The 19,610-nt window shown below is 42.3% G+C and overlaps 1 protein-coding gene across 1 annotated transcript in view; it reads right to left on the bottom strand.

The window, feature by feature from the left end:
- Positions 1-470: 470 nt before the first annotated feature.
- The window catches only part of LOC145390416 (uncharacterized), a 49,937-nt gene continuing 30,797 nt past the window's right edge, over positions 471-19,610 (bottom strand). Inside the window, exons 7-12 of the mRNA XM_080265348.1 lie at positions 14,004-14,133; positions 10,264-10,508; positions 5,313-5,443; positions 1,838-2,701; positions 1,356-1,784; positions 471-585 (exon numbers count right to left, since the gene is read on the bottom strand). Coding sequence (XP_080121474.1) covers positions 471-585; positions 1,356-1,784; positions 1,838-2,701; positions 5,313-5,443; positions 10,264-10,508; positions 14,004-14,133 — 1,914 coding nt within the window. The remainder of the gene's footprint in view (positions 586-1,355; positions 1,785-1,837; positions 2,702-5,312; positions 5,444-10,263; positions 10,509-14,003; positions 14,134-19,610) is intronic.

The following is a 19,610-nucleotide window of genomic DNA, read 5'->3' on the forward strand; positions in this document are numbered from 1 at the left end:
GGAGGCCATCACTAGCTTTGAGCGGCTAGAGGCCGTCACAGGGGTGCTGCTTGGGATTGACTCTTCAGCCCCACCCTGAACCTGGTGAGGGCTGGTCCAGCTGGAGGGTAACGTCCTCGCACTGAACAGTCCCCACTGGGTCTGGTGCGGGGAATAAGGATGCAAGGTAGTAGGGGACATATGCCCATACTGCCTGGATAGCGTGCGCGCCCTCAAAGCCCCTCCGTGGTCTCCTGGGGTGGGGGTCGCAACATCTCGGTGGTGTTCTGCTGCTACGTCAGGTATTTCACTTTTCTTCTCTGTACTGTAATAAATTATTATAGTAAAGAGATATCTCACTAGGCAAAACACTGATAACAGGAGATACCCGGGCTGACCGCATTGTTATGGACAGAAAGCTAAATTATTATATGTGAGACACAGGAGCACAATCAGCACAAGGACATTTTTGAAATAGCATGCTCATGGTGTTATGCAGCATAGCCTGAGCCCAACTTCTCAGGGCCAGGTACGGTGCGGACCATAGGTTCTTTGTTCATGACTGGGCCAGAGTATGCAGACAAGGAGGGGAAGCCCAGACACTGACTGATCAAAGACACGTATATTAACAGTAAAGCAAGTTACAAAACAGTACACATTACATTCTGTGACCAAACCTAGTAAACACAGAATATTGACCAATACAGAGAAATATACCTTACATTTACACAGAGTAATTTCACACTACAGTACACGTGTACTACATACAATATGTCAGGTGTGTCTCATTAACATATACACAGAGGTAGGAGTAACACAACACTTCCCTTTTTGTCTATCTCGATATACACCGTGCTTGACAGAGACAGGAAAATATATTCTCATTCCATAGCATATCTGCATGACATAGACGAAACCTTATACCAACCATAGCACATCCGCGTGACATAGACGGGATATAGGCTGCCTTATGTTACATCTGTGTGACATGGGACGGAGAGATATATCACCTATTACCTACTCATGTGACAGGGACGGAAGACACTATTGTGACAGTATTCTTGCGTGACCTGGACACAGAGAGTAAAACCTTTGGTGCATTCACCCAGGGTAGCCAGGATAAGACTAAGAGGGGAGAGTGGAGTGTATGACGACTCGGGGGGCCGAGGCACAACACTGATACTTAGGGGTAGTCCACTGTGTATTGCATTGGGGGGGGTGGCACACGTGGGAGCTGGCCGGGGCCTCACACCTTTTTACCAACACTAATGTTCAATGTGAGTTTTCCTGGGATTACAGTTCAGTTCACAAAGAAGGGGGGGGGCAGGGGCATCACTAGGGACACTAGGGGAGGTCTGTTTCACACAAGATCATACAGTCGCACTGATGGGGGAGGTAACAACTGTCTTAGGGTCTTTCTACTCATGAGTACAGGTGGTGAGGGGCCCTGGTGTGCGCCAGGGGCCTGCTTCACTGGCAGCCGCAGGTGGCGGCCGGGCGTAGGGGCCGGGCCGCCAGGAGTGTGCTCCTGGTGTAGGTCGCTATTGGGATTGCCACCGGTCCTGCTGGAGCTGAAAGGTAGAGTGGTGGGTGGCACTTTCTCGGTAGGGGCCCTGGGAGAGGAGTGGCCCTCGGGGCTAGGGCTGAATAGGGTTAGGAGGCGCGCAGCACGGCGCCTGCCCTTCGTCGTGGTGGGGGTCCTGGGAGCGGATCTGGCTAGGCCTGGGCCAAGGGTGGGCTGCAGGTCAGGCAGCACCCTCACGGAGCTGCGGTTCCATCCAGGGGAGGCGGCCGTCAGGGGTTGGCTGCGTCAGGAGTCTGGCAGCTGTGGCAGGTGGCATGGGTGGCTCGCCGACACCAGGGACTGCGATCTCGCATTGAGGAGGAGGCCATCAGAGGTGGTCTGCGGCTGCTCGCTCTGGGGGAGTCCAGCAGTGTCTGTCGGTGGCGAGGGTGGTGCCGCAGCAACAGGATGCCTGGCCTAGAGGTGGTCTCGCCCTGGCTTGTCTCTGGTGGGGTACCTGCGGGAGAGCAGTTCCCACCCTTTGTACAGGAGAGGCGGGGAGAGGGGCATCTCATTCTGCCGCAGGAGGGGTGGGCCGAGCAAGGGTTTTCACCCTCAGTAGGAACCCCTAGGGTCACAGAGGGGGAGTGACCGGTGGTCTGCTCCCCGGTTTGGCGGGCCTGATGGTCCCTGCTGGAACTCTGTGCTGGGGCGCGAGAGGGAGACCCGGTGGGTACTCCTTCGGCTAGACAGACCTGGTAGGCACTGCCTAGGTTCCTACTCGGGGCAGTGGCTGAAGGAGATCCGGAGTGCACTCCTTCGGGCAGCCACTTGTCCCAGGGACGACCGGAGGGTGAGGCCCGGTGGATCTCCTGGCTGGTGCCACAGGTCCGGTGGACTCTGTCCTCCTGCCTTTGGGGGCTGGTGCAGCTGGGGAACGACCGGTGGTTTGCCCCTCGAATGTAGATCCGGTGGATACTACCCCTGGGCCAGCCTCCCTCCTGGGGAGATCCAGCGAAGGTCGTCTGGGAGATGTGCCGAAGTGCTGGCTCCTGAAGGTGGGTGGCATAGGGAGGAGAACCAGTGGTCACTTCTCCCACAGTAGATCCGGAGGACGCTACTATGCCGCTGCTTCCCTGGGGTATTGCAGGACGTGAGGCTCTGGTGGAGTCCCCTCCTCTTGCAAAGGGTGATCCAGTGGACATGGCGTCTGAGGGCCTGCTTGGGACTTGACTGTTATAAGTCCTACCCCAATTCTGGCGAGCGCTTCCTCCGTCAGGGTGTAGTGCACTCAAACTGCATACTGCCTGGTGGTCCGGCTGCGAGGAAGAGAGGCGTCGGAAGATATGTCATTCCCGCTCTAAAGGCGGAACAGCCTCCTTGTCATCTCCTTGTAGGGTGGGGGTCTCCTCCCTGTACCCTCCTTCTGGGGTGGTGGTGTCTGGCTCGCTCCGCCAAGCAGGTATTTCACATGGGTTGGCTTAGGTTGGGTCACTTGGGTCCATGACTGACTCTGATCAGCTCCCCGAAAATGTATAAGCTTTATGTTGTTGGCAACACTTCAGCTGCCTGATTAGCTTATTTAAGGAAAGATTGAAAGAGACTGACAAGTGGCAGCATCACTGGATCTCACAATATCTGAGATGTCATAGAGTAAGGTTGTCCCCCTAAGTATGGGAAATTATTTACATAATGAAAATGAAACCACCATGAAGAAGCATTTCCAAAGAAAACATCTTGGAGAAGAACCCCTACCCGTAATTTGATGAGATACAGAGATACAGTATTGTAATAGAAAACACACACACACACACACACACACACACACACACACACAAAAGAGGGGCAGGACTGTCTGAAACTGCAAAAATATCCCATACCGAAGCTGCAATAATACCCGCTTGATGGTCCAAAACTGCAGCAATACCCACATGGAGGGGATCTTCTCTGTGACCTTCTTTGGCATAAGAAAAATAAAGTTTTTGCCTCCTGGCTGTTGTTTAAGTGAATGACGGGTATTGTACTGATAACCAAAAACAGTGTAAAAGGGGAGGGATGGAAATTTAAATGAATATATGCTAACCAGTTTAACACAATCTAGGTTAGCAATATGCCCCTGCCTCAACATGTTTCCTTTTAAATTAAAGGAGTAAAAATGGTTTTCAGTGTTTAATGAAGTTCAAAAACCACTGCTAATTATGTACAATAGGAAGAGCAGTAAATTCAAATGCCACTCAGCTAAATCCTTTTACTGTACTGCACTGGTTAATTCTCTGTTTTGTTGTTGTTACTCCTGTGTAATGTCAGTGATCACAGGAAGAAGCCAAAGGAATTAGAAACAGTCATCATTTACCCATTCACAGAGCGCTCTTCAACTATATAAATAAGTTCTTAGCTGCTAAAGTCGAGCACAGAAGCTCAGTTGGTAGAGAGGTGGCCTGCAGTCCTACTGGACCCAGGTTGAAATCTCCACTGGGGCAGGGAACAGTTTAAGGATTTGAATTTAATAAATGCAGACTTTACTGAACTACCCAAAGACCCGCCGACATGTCATAAATATACCCCTGCTAATACCAATACACCAGTCCTGTATGAGACAGCCATAGCATGTATTCAATATGGACGGTGGGTGTTAGCGCCAAAGTGGTGCTAGGAGGACTACTGGGCCTTGAAAGCAGGCTGTGAAGCCTATGCCCTAAGTCAAAAAATAAAAAATAAAAAATAAAAAAAAATAAAAACACTGAGAAAGGCATTATTGTACAGAAGAAATTAATTCCTTAACTTTTATCGTCATTTTGCAAATATGTATTTGCAGCTTGGGTATGGACCTGGTTGTTAGGGCTTGTACCTTGTACATTCAGACAGTGTCCATAAGCACCAGGTATCAATTCTTCTGGATCTTGGTGCCCTGGAAATATGGCATTTCATGAATGTTCTTCCCCTGTTTACTATAGTTATATAGCACTAGGATTTGCAGAATGGTATTGAGATAATAGTTGGTGGGGGCGCTCATCATCCACTCACTTGATGTAGTGCTGCACCCGGGTGTCTGTCCTTTCCTTTCCTTTCCTCCTACCTTCTTTCTTTCCTTCCTTTTCTGTTGTTCTTTACTTCATTCTTTCCTCGTCTTTCTGCCTATGGGTGACTTTACACTCCCTCTTCTGTCTATCTTTCCTTCATTCTGTCCTCTTGCTTCTGCCTGTGGGTGACTCTACACTGAGTGACAAGCCAAATGGTTTCCTGTACACCAAGAAACCATTTACTACGCTGGATGATAACCATATAACCAAATTATGTCACTTGGTGGTTTAGTGGGTAATAATGGCATTCCAAGCAGATTGAGCCAGTGAAGGTTTATATCCAAGGGGTGGCTGAGGTGTATTGCTCACGTAATGCCACTCAGGGATGAGTGAGGCTGGTCACTCTCATCTTAAATGTCAGGACCAACTTGTCTAGCCCTGGGCTCCTGTGCTCATCATATGGCAACATAGGATTGGATGATGGATGGATGGATAGATATGTTTGTTACCTAGCCCCTTAATCCTGTAAGGGGTAGCCACAAATAAATTGCCTCCACTTTGTCCTATCCTCTGCCATTTTTCTGCTGTCCCTCCAACTCTCACTCCTCTCTCATATATTTCTTCACTTTTTTTTTTTTTTTTTTGACTCTGGGCATAGGCTTCACAGCCTGCTCCCAAGGCCTAGTAGTCCTCCTACATACCATACACCTCTACATGTCACCACTTCATCCCTCCATCTCATTCTTGGTCACCCACTCCATGCCTACTTATTCTTCACTTGTGTCATTAGTCATTGGTTTGACCCCTACCTGTGCTTGTCATGTGAGGTCAAGGCCCATGGGAGTGGATCAGCACTTCCCCACACAAGGAATATCAAGGCCCCAACTAGATACATGGCAGCACTTAGCCAAAACACTGCTCGCCACTCACTTCTACTGCCCTGCATAGAAAAAGAGAAGTAGATGTATATTGGTATATATTGCAGAATTAATCCTGGAAAGGAAAAGACCTGATAGGAGTGAAATGGGTAGATGCAGCCCTGACCCCCTCTTCAGCATATGCAGTACTCATTCTTTCTAATTCCAGTGCTGTACAGTAGACCCTCGCTGCCATGATATAGCAGATATCGAATTTAACGGATGTCATGAAGCCCACCAAACTTTTGTTGGGTATAATGAACAGTGTCCAATAAGTGGGGTGCAATGGGTCACAGTACATGTTTCCTACCCTTTCTTTTTTTTTTTTACTGTAACCTGGCGTGAAATTACCCTCTCCCCGTCATGATTGCTGAGTTGTAATAACAGACTATACTGTAGTAATACTGTACTGGTCATTAAGAAGTGTTGTGACAGGGATGTGAAATAATCTGTAAAAAGGCAAAATTATGGGCCAGGTGTAAAATGGGAATAGTTTACATTTTTATTACTGTACTATAATAGGATACCGGTATTCTCATTTTATTTTCAAACATGTGCTTGATATCCCACCTCAGGGGGGACCCTCAGATACAACGTACTATCACCTGTGAACCTGGCTTTCCCTCAGTTATTCTGTTATAGCGAGGGTCTGCTGTAGTTCTTTTACCTTAACTTGGCCCAGGCTTTTGTCATTATGTAGCCTATTTTATGTAGCTCAGAGACAGAGAAAGACAATGCTGTGGCTCTACATCCTTTCCACACCACTTCCTAGTGACTAGCATCATATGTTAGTGTTAGTCGCTCATTACAGCTCAGCATTCATAATGGAGAGGTAGCCATTTTAGGCCAAGTTTCTCTAAATAGATGGGATGGAGGGATGGAGTGGAGAGACATATGAGAGAGAGGGATGTGTGAGCTGGGGGAAGGACAGCAAAATTGTAGGGGACAGGGCAACTTGGAGGCAATTTGTTTGTGGTCATCCCTTATGGGATTATGGCATCCAGCTTTAGATAGGTAGACAGATTCTGTATAAAGAGTATGGTATGCAGAACCTGGCAAAATGACATCCTTCAGCCATGGCAAGACACTGTGCACCAGGCTACCGGGACCCCACCAGGATACTTAAAGCAAAAAACGTGCATGGAATCTTATAGAACAGGAATAAAAGCATGCATCACTCCAGATTTCTCCATGAAGAGTGGAAGGTGAAACAAAACCAGCAAAGTAGAGTGGTGCACAGTTTCCTTGGCAAAGAATAGTACTGGGTATTAGCAATAATGAAAAAAGAAAGCAAGAAAAAATATCTATTGCAGGGGAACGAAGTTGAAAAAACTGAAGAAAGAAAGTCATCATCATCATCTAGACCTTTCCCTCCATAAGTTCCATAAGTTGGGATGAGGTAGAGCCCTGAGAGAGAGAGAGAGAGAGAGAGAGAAATTGTTAGAATAAGATGCTAACCAAAGTTTGCCCCTTTGAATGGGCCACACTCTCATTCACTCACCATTCAAGTCCCTGGATTCATGGCTCCACCTGATAGGTATATTCAGCTTGTCACATGTAGCTTCACATCTGCTTATTCATTGGAGTCAATCCAATGACTGTCAGATCAAGAAAGGGTGCCAAACCATTGTCATACAGTCCTCCACACAAATTCCATCAAACTAGCTCAGTCCCTTGTTATTTTGCTAGCCTCATTAGCGTAACTCATTTATCATATCTGTCCACCATCTTCTTGGCCTACCATGCTTCCTCCCACACTTTTCACAGCTACATTCACACTCATTCTCTCCACATGACCATACAACTCTCATTTGCTCAGGTATTTACAAACATCCTTACTCTGCATCTTTCACAAATCACATTATTCCATACCCTATCCACTCTCTGCACTCCACACACATTCCTCAAGAGTCCCTTCTTCACTGATCTTACGCTTGCATATTCATTTTCATGTCACACCATAATCTCACATCCATATTTTAGATTGCTGGTAGGTACCAAAACTCCTTTGTTCAAGCCATTTGCAGCCACCACACTGAGACCTCTGGTTCTTATCAACATCTTCATAGCACCAGCTCTTTCCTTCCCTTTGTCACTCTACCTTCCTTGTCTTTTGCACTGTTACTTCTCCTTTTTAGCACTGCATCCAAGTACTGCACTTAAAATTCTCACCAGTTTAAGTCACATTGGAAGTCACCTTCTTTCTCAGTTACCATCACTCAAATCTGCATTTAATTTGAAGGCATGTCATTCACAGACATCTACAAAACTCTTCTTCAGTCTACCTAGCTTTTGCCTGCTCTTTCCAAGCAACATTGCTTGATCTGCACAAATGAGATATGAAAGAGTTAAAAATGTAGAGACAATACTGTAGATCCTTTAGATGCACGAGTTTTGCATGCACTGGATCCTCCAAAAATTGGCATTAACCCGCCCCGTCCCCTTGACGTATGGGTACGTTGCAACATTTTGCATTTGCCAGTCCCGGCGACGTACTGGTACGTCGTGCAATTGCAAGGTCCCTAATTTGCACAATTTTCAATTTTTGCGCGTGATTTTTTGTACGTATACACGGGACACCTTCCTCTATTCCTCTACAAGATGCCAAGCAGGGACAATGCCTTACACTGCATAACCTTCCCCCTCCCCCCCTCACGCCATTGTCTCGGCAATTCACCTGTTACCAGTGACCTGGCCAGTAAAGATATTCAGGGCCAGAGTGATTCCCCAATCGATGACAATGTGGAGGACAAAGTTTACATAGCATTAGAAGAAGAAACAGTCAGAAATAATGATCAGGTAATGTGGCAAAAAAAGGTCAGGTATGGTGATTAGTTAGTGAGTGGAACAATGCTTATAATGCCTATATTACTGCTTGAGAACCAATATACTCTCATACTACATATAAATTCGTACCAAGTAAATAAATAAATACCATTTATGAGTTGTGTGAAATAGTTACCCTCCCATAGAACTCGTTTTCTTTGGTGCCAGCATGTTAGAAAACCCAGTCAGGTAAGGAGGAACTCCTACCTGGATCAAGTATTTTAAATCTCAGGTGAGCGATTTCTCTATGAATTTTTTATTTTTCTCACCAAAAGCGGAGGTTTTAGCCAAAAACCTCGGGATTGGGGGATGTCGGAGGTGCGGAAAATCTCAGGACGTGACGGGTTAAGGATATCTCATATGCAGAAAGCGCATGCCAATTGTGTGATGGTGCTTGGGAGACAGGTCCCTGACAGTTTGAATTGCCCCTGTGGTTAGTTTTTCCCTTGTTTTGTAGCCTCTTTAATGTCACTGTCTTGTGTCTGTTTTACCTCAGTACAGTAGGCAGCCTAGTTGGGAGGTTTCTTTTAGAAGGTAGTTGGGATGCATTGTGGTGATTTTGTTCACACTTTTTCATTTGTTAAACCTCTTTAATGCCATAATCTTGTGGCTGCTTTGTCCTTATACAGCAGGTTATGCCCTTAGATAGCATATCTGCAGTCTACCTGGGATCATAGAGGGTCTTTTGTTGGGATGAGGCTAGAGGGTTGGTTAACGAATCTTGGTTTTTATAATGGGTTATGGATCTCTGCCTGTGTGAGCTGATGATATCTTGTACCCTAGGTTAAAGCACAATGCATGCATCTGGAGGGGCTGCTGTAGCTACTTAGAGATTCATATTTGTTTTTTCCCCTTCCCCACCTACCTAGTAATGAAAAGGTAAGAGATTTAACACAGTAGGTTACAATTCCCAAGCTGTTGATATCCCAACAGCCACTGGGCATAATGCACCAGAGTGACATTTTCTAGCTGGGACTTTGTATTCTAAACCCTTCAGAAATGCAGGATGAAGCACAGGATACAGAGCAAATGCCCATGGCTACGTGGATGCCTGTTGGAGCCCCCAAAGAACCACCATGGTTATACCTTTAAGGGCTTATATGATCTAAGGGGCCTGATAATGGCTGCACCACCTTAAGAGTAACAATCCCCAAGGAAATGGGGACTTGAAGCCATGACGAATTTTGCACTTGGTCACACAGACAGGTTGAATTTCAGGAATGACTCAGTTATGGTGTAAGACTTGTCTACAAGACCTTAAGAATGGGTTGCTATCCATGGGGGACACCATCACAAACATTACTACAGTAAACTCTCAATTATCTGGCATAATTCAGCTACGTTCTACATTAAATAACAAAATGCCAGATATTGCATAGTACCCCCCATTGGCTCAGTACTTGGCATTGAGATGGATATTGTGTTACTGCCCATCTCGACCCTTTATCCTTAAAACTTTCCCATGATGAATGAATGGAAGCATGGCCCATTGAATTGGGTAAACTCTGGCTATCTGGATGCTACTACTCCTCACCCTGCCTTAGGTTGGGAAAGGTTCTGATGATGATGACGATGATGAGTAAATGAAAATTGAGCATAAAATACAGTAAAGTAATGATAAAGTACAGCAATGCAGTGCTGGTTGGTTACCATTTATGTTGCATAGACCACCAGCTGTGTCCTGCTTTGGCACCGGATATTGCATAATTTTGCCGGATGTTGTTTTAAATGTGCCAAGCTAGCAGCTCCAGATATTGCGTTGGGCCGGATGTTGCGACAACGGATAATTGAGAGTTTACTGTACTGTATTTTGGAAACATATTGGAGGATGATCATGATATGTGTATATGCCAGCCATCACAGATTGGCTGGCTGTTAAATTTGGAGTGTAACTAACCTTGGTTTTTGCGTCATCCAGTGATATTTAGGGTCCAGTTTCTTATCGTCAGTACCAGTAACTATAAAAAAAAAGATTGAATAGATATGCATAAATTGGCATGGCAGGAGATGAACTCACCATGGGAGTTAGCCAGGCCACTACAATTGGAGTGATGAAGCCATTCAGTCCAATGAATGTGCTGGCAAGGCCTGAGAGTGTGGCAGCATTAAAGGGGGCCAGATCCACAGGGGTGTAGTAGTAGCCACCCACAAATGAGACACAATTACCCACCACCACCAGAGCCAAAGCTGCTGCAGCCAAACCTCTCCACCCACAGTCTGCCTCCACCACAATAATGGGTGTCACTCCAGCCAACATCAAACCTGAAAATTAATGTTTCAAATCTAATTTATGCAAATGATTCCATGTTGTTAGCTGGGAGTCAATTTAAGCATAGTTGGCTGCATCAGAATTTTGTGAATGTTTGTGAGCAATGACTCCAATGAGGCCTTAAAATGTAGATAAGAGGAAAGTTATGGTTGTTGTCGAGACAGATGGCTCGCAGTGTGCTGGGTTACTGAATGGGGAAGATACTACAAGTATGGTAGTGGAAGAGTTTAAGTAAGGTGGTAGAAAAGAAAGGTAAATGTCTGCTGCTTTCACATTGATTCCTGATTAATATCCTTTGGAAATTTCAGTGAAATTGTGGCTGTTGTGATAGAAAACACAAAGGTCCTAAACAGAGTCTGTTATAATTATTTAATTTCCAAACTGCCTGCTTGCAGTTTCTATCCATGTTTCTGTGCCTTCATCTCAGTTTTCCTCATCAGCCATTTGCACTTGTTGTTTATTCCGTTGGGTTCTCTTCTTTAACTAGCTGTGTACCTCCTATTCATCAGTGCCATTCATTGGCCTTCTGGAACTACAGTGATGGTTTCCTGGGGTACAAGAAACCTTTTGGCTTGTCACTCACCAAACCTGAGGTAGCATTACATGGGGTGGGTGGATGGTGACTGTCCCTACCTCCCACTGAGGGCACACCGACCTGCGACTATGCCTTTACTACCACATTGTTTTAACAATATAAAAAGCTCTGTTCATATTTAGCAATAAAAAAAGCTGTACAGCATTTACCTATTGGGAATTAAGGTCATAACTCAGACTCATTTATTCTGCATAGCCTACTATACCATTAGAATTTGTTTAGGTGGAAGGGTATTGTAAGTTGTTATTGGACATGGTAAGGATAAACTTCTGATACATTTTCTTAAATTTTGTTTGTTATTAGGAAACTGTACAGTAGAACATCAACCCATAAACTGTGGTTTTCTGATTTCCCATACTTCCTGTTGTATGCAAAAAGCATTGGTTTATCATCTTAATAAGCTCCTTTTAGTTGTGATGGGAAAGAGAACTTGTTGCAGTTTGAGTGTGTCTGTTATGAGGTCAGCATCTCTCACAGTTTAGTTGTAGTGGAATTAAGTTGCAACATTTGTGTACAGAGGTGTAAAAGTACAGTATATATTTTTTTGCCTGTTATTTTTATTTTGTTGTTGAGTTACCCAGGTCTTTCCAGTTGAGCAGACCCATCAACTACAGACAAGTAGTCTCCCTTGTGGGGCCACTGAATGAAATGAACTAATGTTCCCTTGTGGTAGACAGTGCATTGCCACAGCGAGGCATGGGGAAGAATGTAGGGGCTTGGTTCCTGGGTGGACACCACATTTGCATCTTCACCCAGTCAGCAGAGACACCATAAGTAGGCTTCACAGCATCCTGTTTTTTGGTTTTCTGGTTACCACCCAGCACTGGTTACCACTGGAAAGTTTCCAGGGTTACAGGAAACCATTAGGCATGTCACTCAGTGTAGGGTCATCATAGGTAGAAGCAGGCAGCACTACATCACGTGAAGGGATGATGGTTGCCCCCCCCCCCCACATACCACTCATTATTTATATACTGTACTGTATTTATTTTCTCGTCTGTGATGTGCAGGAGTGTGTTTTAATGTATGGTACCAAGTAACAAATAACTTACTTTATTAGTCAGATAATTCAAATCATTAGCCATGGCAAATTTTAAAAGATAAAAATCTGCTCGACAACAAGCAGAAAAGCTAGCAAGAAGAAGAGGAAGGAGGATGGCGGAAGTGTGTATTACAGTCCCAAGTGACCCCATCTTCTCTCTCCACACACTCTCTCTTTCTCTTTCAGTTGTTGTTAGCAGTGACGAAGGAGAGACAAATAGGGCAGGTGATTAGGTATGTTTGTCCTTAGATGGCATAATAGTCAGCTGACAACAACAAGAGGTAAAATTAATGACAGAACATTCAGAGTTAGGCCTTTTTTCCAGAATGTCAGTTGCTGTTACTCAGACAACAATAAAAAACGTCAGTCACACTTTAATGGGGTCTGTGAATGCCTGTGTTATCTGTATCCAAAGCGGGGATCCTCTGTTTGGCTCAGTGGTAACGTCCGTGCATGGAGTGTGTAGGCCAGGGATCAAATCTCAGCCAGACCAGTGATTAATTTGTTTAGTTTCATTTCAGTCATTACGTTGGTTGGTAGCGGTGTGGGATGTGAGGCGAGGCTTGGTTGGCGTTTGATGTTGATCCTTGGGTAGCTGCGTTCTTGTCCTTACATCCCAGGAATAAACTTTGGTGTGGTCCGCAGCGTCCCCAATGGTCACCTCCGATGTCACACTATTGTGTGTTCAAAACTCACCAAATTAATCACCAAAGGCAGAAAAGGGGGGTGTAATGGTGTCTATAAATGCCCTTGTTACCTGAAGGCAAAGCAGGATCTTCTGTTTGGCTCAGTGGTAACGTGTGTGTGTAGAGCGCTTGGGCTGGGGATTGAATCTTGGTCAGACCAGTGATTAATTTGTTAAGTTTCGTTTCAGTCCTTACAACACTTTACAGGATAAAGCTACAGTAAATATTTACAAAATGTATCTAAAATTATAAACTAGGGTTTAAATTTAACAGAACAGTACTGTACTAAGCATTCTGGTGCCTGTTTTTTAATGTCATCAGCTTGTACAGTATTGTGCATTCTAGTGCAAGTTTTCTGAATGATTCATGATTGTATAAGGTTTATTTTTAAAAGTTCCTTTCTACAGGTGTTACCATGTTATTATATTAAACAACATGCAGACATTCACATGCTCAACAACTGTTACAGTATACAACTTTGTCACTGAATATCATAAGTCCATATTGTAATTACCTATGGGAATAGATAATCACTGACTACCGGTACCAGGCCTGTAATTTTCAGCAGAATTTTTGGGGGGCTAGACCAGATGTATATATCTCCATACTACAAACATAAAATTAGATCAAAATGCTTAAGTTTGCAGACCATCTGATTTTTTTCAGTTTGATTCTTCCTAAAAGTTGATGCTTAATGAGGCGTGTATGTTTAGCAACGGAGATGGGTGTTTAAATAAAGGAGTCTGAACTTCCAGCTCAAACTGTGACTAAGATTTACAATTTGTCCATTTTATATGTTTGTTATCTGCTGCACCCTTGTCAAGATTGTTCTTACATGCCTATAATAGGATTAATTTTGAAATAATCTACCACCCTGCCTTTATGCTTTTGGCATAATCAAAATCCAGGTACTATTATGATTTAGTTTATGATCATTCTAGATCAAATTTAGATATATTCGATCAAACAGGCTTAGATATGTTTGAATTTTCAACAGAAATCCTCCACGTTTTTCTTCCTTTTTATTTTCAGTTTCAGCCTTACAAGCCCTCAATCTTAGTTGAAGTTTTGACAAATTAATATACAGAAAACACTGGGGGGGCTATAGCCCCCCTAGCCCCCCCAGAAATTACGGCCCTGGGTACAGAATGAAATAATCACTAACCAATTGTGTTGCAGACTTTTTTGGTTATGGTGAGGGAGATATGCTTCCTCCTTAGTGCATCCACAACCACTCCAACTCCCAGACTGATAGGCAGCTCCAGCACCCAAAGTAGTGAAGACACAACACCATTCTGAATAAGCAAAAATCTAATTTCATTTTAAATTACTGGTTATAATTTCTTAGCAAATGTTGCTGTTAATGGTGCATGTGCAAAATTATAAATTTACTAAATCATTTGGGGTATAGTGCTTGAAATGGATTTGGGTAGCTCATAAGGTCAGATTTAAGTCTTGTTTCATAAAACCCTCCTCCCCAGCTAGTTAACACTTACAGCTGAAATGCTTCTTATACAATCAGTAAAACATGTAACATTTCATTTTTAGTATACATATACAGGTATGTATTTTAAAGGGCACAGTGCCTCTTGCTGCCCAATTTACCTAGTACTACAATGATGTTGTTGTAGATGGTGGTGACCATCATCCACTCACTTGATGTAGTGCTGCCTACTTCTTTCTTAGCCTTTATCATTCTTTTTCTGTGCCTGCTCTCCTCTCTTCATATTTCTCCCATCTTTCCTGTCACTTCTTATTGCTTTTCATTCCTTTACAGGTGGCTTTGCATTGAGTAACAAGCCAATTGGTTTCCTGTAAGCCAAGAAACCATTTACAATGCTGGGTGGTAGCCATATAAGCAAACCATACGCGTTCCCTACGTGTCAGCAAGTGGGTTGATGGAGGGTTAGTGCCCCTCCCCATAAAACAAATAACTCAAAGTCAAATGGCCACACCTTACAGGATTATGGCGTCTGGCAATAGATAGATAGGTAGATACAGTGATGTATGTAAAGGCTGGTAATTATGAAGCAGTACCTTAATCCTGGGAAACAGTAACTAAGGTAAGGTGAGGCTGAGGACACAGGATAAAAATATAGCAAACTATGAATGATCCCCAGAACACTAAGAGAAAAAAGGTACAAGAATATTTTAATAATAAGTAAATATATATATATATATATATATATATATATATATATATATATATATATATATATATATATATATATATATATATATATATATATATATATATATATATATATATATATATATATATATATATATATATATATATATATATATATATATATATATATATATATATACACACACACACACACACACACACAATATCACAATTAGGTATATTAGGTAAATACTTAAATATTTGGAACGACTTAGACAAAGAGATGGTGCATGAGAAAAACATTCATGTGTGTAAAAGTAGACTTGATAAATGTGGATATGGAGACAGGACAATACGAGCATTGCTCAATTCCTGTATACTACAAATAGGTAAATACACGTGATGACGCAATGGGTCAAAGAAGAGACACGGTTTCGAGGTGAGGACACACCAGCAAGGTTAGATTTACTGTTTACCAAAGAACCCGATGTAATAGAATCATTGAAATATCTCTGTCCTTTTAGGAAAAAGTGATCATGTGGTCACTGAGTTCCAGATGATAATAGGGAACGTCGAGCCAAGAGACGAGCTTCATAGACAGGAAAGATACAACTTTGGGAAAGCAAATTTTACAGGATTGAGAAACTTTTTTGAAAATGCGGATTGGAGAAAATTCAGAGAAACAAGAGAGATACAGAGGAAGTGGGATATCTTTCTAGACCTCTATAATTTGGGAGTGGAAAAATTTGTACCAAGAGTAAGAAGGAAAGAAAACAGGAAAAAGTAGTGGTTTAATAGAAGGTGTATGATAGCAAAAAAAGAGAGAGATAAGGCGTGGAACAATTGGAGAAAGAGAGGTAACAACAGAACAAAGGAAGAATATAAAAGAACAAGAAATGAATACACAAGAATACGTAGAGAAGAAGAAAGGAATTTTGAAAAAGGTATAATTGACAAATGCAAGGATGAACCCAAACTGTTTTATAGATTTGTTAATGGCAAACTGAAACAAAAGGAAGGAATCACCAAACTGAAAGTAGAAGGAGAGGTCTATAAGGATGCGGCAATGCAAGCAGAAATAATGAACAAACGTTTCCAGTCAGTTTTCACTAAAGAAAAGGAGCTTGTGGAAGGGGAGGGAGTGATTAGAAATGTTCCGGTGATGAAAGATATAAAAGTGGAGGTACAGGAAGTGTATAAATTACTGGAAACTCAAGATGTAAGGAAAGCCCCAGGACCTGATGGAATTTCTAATTGGGTTCTGAAGGAATGCAGAGAACAACTTGCGGATAAAATTCACAGTTTAATTGTATGCTCACTGGAAGAGGGGAAAGTGCCAAAAGAATGGAAGAGGGCAAATGTGGTACCAATTTACAAGGGAGGAAACAGGGAAGAACTCCTAAATTATAGACCAGTGTCTCTAACCAGCATGGTTGCAAAATTGTGTGAGAGAATCCTGAAAGACAGATGGATAAAATATCTGGAAGAGATGAATACTGTATTTTGGCTGAATGTCAGTTTGGATTCAGAAGTGGAAGGTCATGTGTTTCTAACTTGTTGAGCTTTTACTCAAGAGCGATTGACGTGGTACAGGAGAGAGATGGTTGGGTGGATTGTGTGTACTTAGACTTAGAGAAGGCCTTTGACAAGGTACCTCATAAGAGACTAATGTGGAAACTAGAATATATAGGAGGACTGAAAGGGGAAATTCTGGAATGGATGAGAGACTTTTTGAGAGACAGACAAATGAGGACAGTAATAAAGGATAGGATGTCTGGATGGAGGGAAATAACAAGTGGAGTCCCTCAAGGCTCGGTGTTGGCGCCAGTAATGTTCCTGATTTACGTAAATGATATGGTAGATGGAGTGAATAGTTATGCTAGTCTGTTTGCTGATGATGTAAAGATCTTGAGGAAGGTAGAGGTTGAGGAGGATTGTAAAATACTGCAGGAGGATTTGGATAGGATACACGATTGGAGCTGGACTTGGGAAATGAAATTTAATGTAAAGAAATGTAAAATATTGGAAATGGGTAAAAGTACCAGGAGGCCATCACTGAATTATTTGTTGGGTAATGAATTAATCACAAAAAGGAGAGAAGAGAAAGATTTGGGAGTGCTGGTCCAAGATAGTTTGTCACCAGAAAAGCACATTAACAAGATAGTTGAAGAGACTTATAAACTCGACTGACATAAGAGTAGCATTTCATTATATGGATGAGGAGATGGTGAAAAAATTAATAGTGGCCATGATCCGCCCCAGGTTAGAATATGCAGCGGTAGTGTGGTCCCCACACAAAAGGAAAGATATAAACAAGATTGAGAGAATACAAAGAACAGCAACCAAGATGGTCCCAGTCTGGCAGACCTGTCATACAGAGAGAGGCTAGAAAAGCTGGATTTGCCTTCCTTAGAGGAAAGGAGAAAGAAGGGAGACATGATTGCCGTGTTCAGGACCATGGTGGGAGTAGATAAAATTGACAAAGAAGATCTGTTTGTATGGGATAAGAGAGCAACAAGAGGACATGGAATGAAATTGAAAAAGTCAAGCTGCTTGAAGGATATCAAGAAATATAGCTTTCCTTACAGAAGTATAGACTTATGGAATAGCCTGGACAGAGAGATCGTCCAGTCTAAAAACTTGAACGAGTTTAAAGCTAAATTTGACTTATTGAGAAACAGCGACGGAAACCCACGAGCATAGCTCATTCCGTGTATATCACAGTTAGGTATATTAGGTAAATACTTAAATATTTGGAACGACTTAGACAAAGAGGTGGTGCATGAGAAAAACATTCATATGTTTAAAGGCAGACTTGATAAATGTGGATATGGAGACAGGACAACACGAGCATTGCTCAATCCCTGTATACTACAAATAGGTAAATACACACACACACACACACACACACACACACACACACACACACACACACATTCAATACAGAATGTAAAAAATCAAAAGAAAGAAGAGATTTGTTGTGGAGCAGATACAGAAGACACAATAGTGAAAGGGCATATAATAATTACAAACAGGCAAGAAACGACTATACAAGAATAAGGAGGGAAGCCCAAAAACAGTTTGAGGAGGATATAATAAATAAAAGTAGTGATCAACCAAAACTGTTTTACAACTATATCAGAAGCAAAACCAAAGTAAAAGATATAATACAATCCATTACGGACGAGGGAATCACCTATACACAAGAGAAAGATATTTGTGAAGCACTAAATAAGAATTTCCAATCAATTTTTACAGAAGAAAAAAATTTTGAGAAGGACTATGTGGAGCATGCATGCCCACACATACTACCAGATATACAAATATCAGAAAAAGTAATACAGGAGGAGTTAAGTAAATTAGACAGAGGAAAAGCAAATGGTCCTGTTGAAATTTCATTTTGGGTGCTACGAGAATGTGCAAAGGAGTTAAGTAAACCATTATTTTTAATTTTCAAGAAATCCTTGATTCAAGGTAAACTACCTGATATTTGGAAGAAAGCAAATATTGTCCCCTTATTCAAGAAAGGGAATAGACAAAATCCACTCAACTACTGACCAGTATCACTGACCAGTGTTGTAAGCAAGGTATTAGAAAAGCTTATAAGAAAAGCTTGGGTAAATCATCTAGAAGAACACAATATGATAACAGAAAGACAGTTTGGTTTCAGAAAAGGAAAATCATGTGTTACTAATCTGTTGAGCTACTATAACAGAGTAATAGACACAATACAGGAAAGAGAAGGATGGGTGGACAGTATCTATTTAGATTTCAAGAAAGCATTTGACACAGTACCACACCAAAGACTTTTATGGAAACTGTACCATCAAGGAGGAATTCGAGGCAAACTGTTTTGTTGGATGCAAGACTTTCTCATAAAAAGAGAAATGAGAACAGTACTAAGAGGAAACTACTCATCATGGAAAGAAGTGACTAGTGGAGTACCACATTGCTCAGTGCTGGCACCAATCATGTTTTTAGTGTATATAAATGATATAGACAGTAACACTGGAAATGAAAGCTATCTAAATATGTTTGCAGATGATGCAAAAATACAAAGGAGAATTATTAACACAGACTTTTTTAAAGAGCTACAAGAAGAATTAAATAAACTTCATGAATGGAGTAATACATGGCAAACGGAATTCAATGTGGACAAGTGTCATGTAATCAAGTTTGGTAAAAGTGGAAAAAGACCTGATTGGGATTATACGTTAGGTAATAAAACCCTACACACATCAGAAAGAGAGAAGGGCCTAGGTGTGATTATCAATAACAGACTATCTCTGGCTGACCACATCAGTGAGAAGGTACGTGACATGTATACACTGCTTGCAAATATGAGAATAGCATTCACATACATAAATGAAGACATAGTAAGAAGGATAATAGCATCATTCATCAGACCAACCCTGGAGTATGCATCAGTAGTCTGGAGTCCTCATCTCAAAAAACACAGACAAGATTGAAAATGTTCAAAGGGCTTCTACAAGATGGATACCAAGCTTAAGGGATCTAAGCTACGGAGAAAGACTGAATCTACCAACACTACAGGAGAGAAGGAAAAAAGGTGACATGATAATGCTATATAAATGCATATCAGGGAAGGAGAAAATACTGTAGACATAAATGATTACTTAA

Source organism: Coenobita brevimanus, chromosome 14, assembly GCF_032717465.1.
Source record: "Coenobita brevimanus isolate Jiangsu-jjx chromosome 14, ASM3271746v2, whole genome shotgun sequence".
NCBI classification, from domain to species: domain Eukaryota; kingdom Metazoa; phylum Arthropoda; class Malacostraca; order Decapoda; family Coenobitidae; genus Coenobita; species Coenobita brevimanus.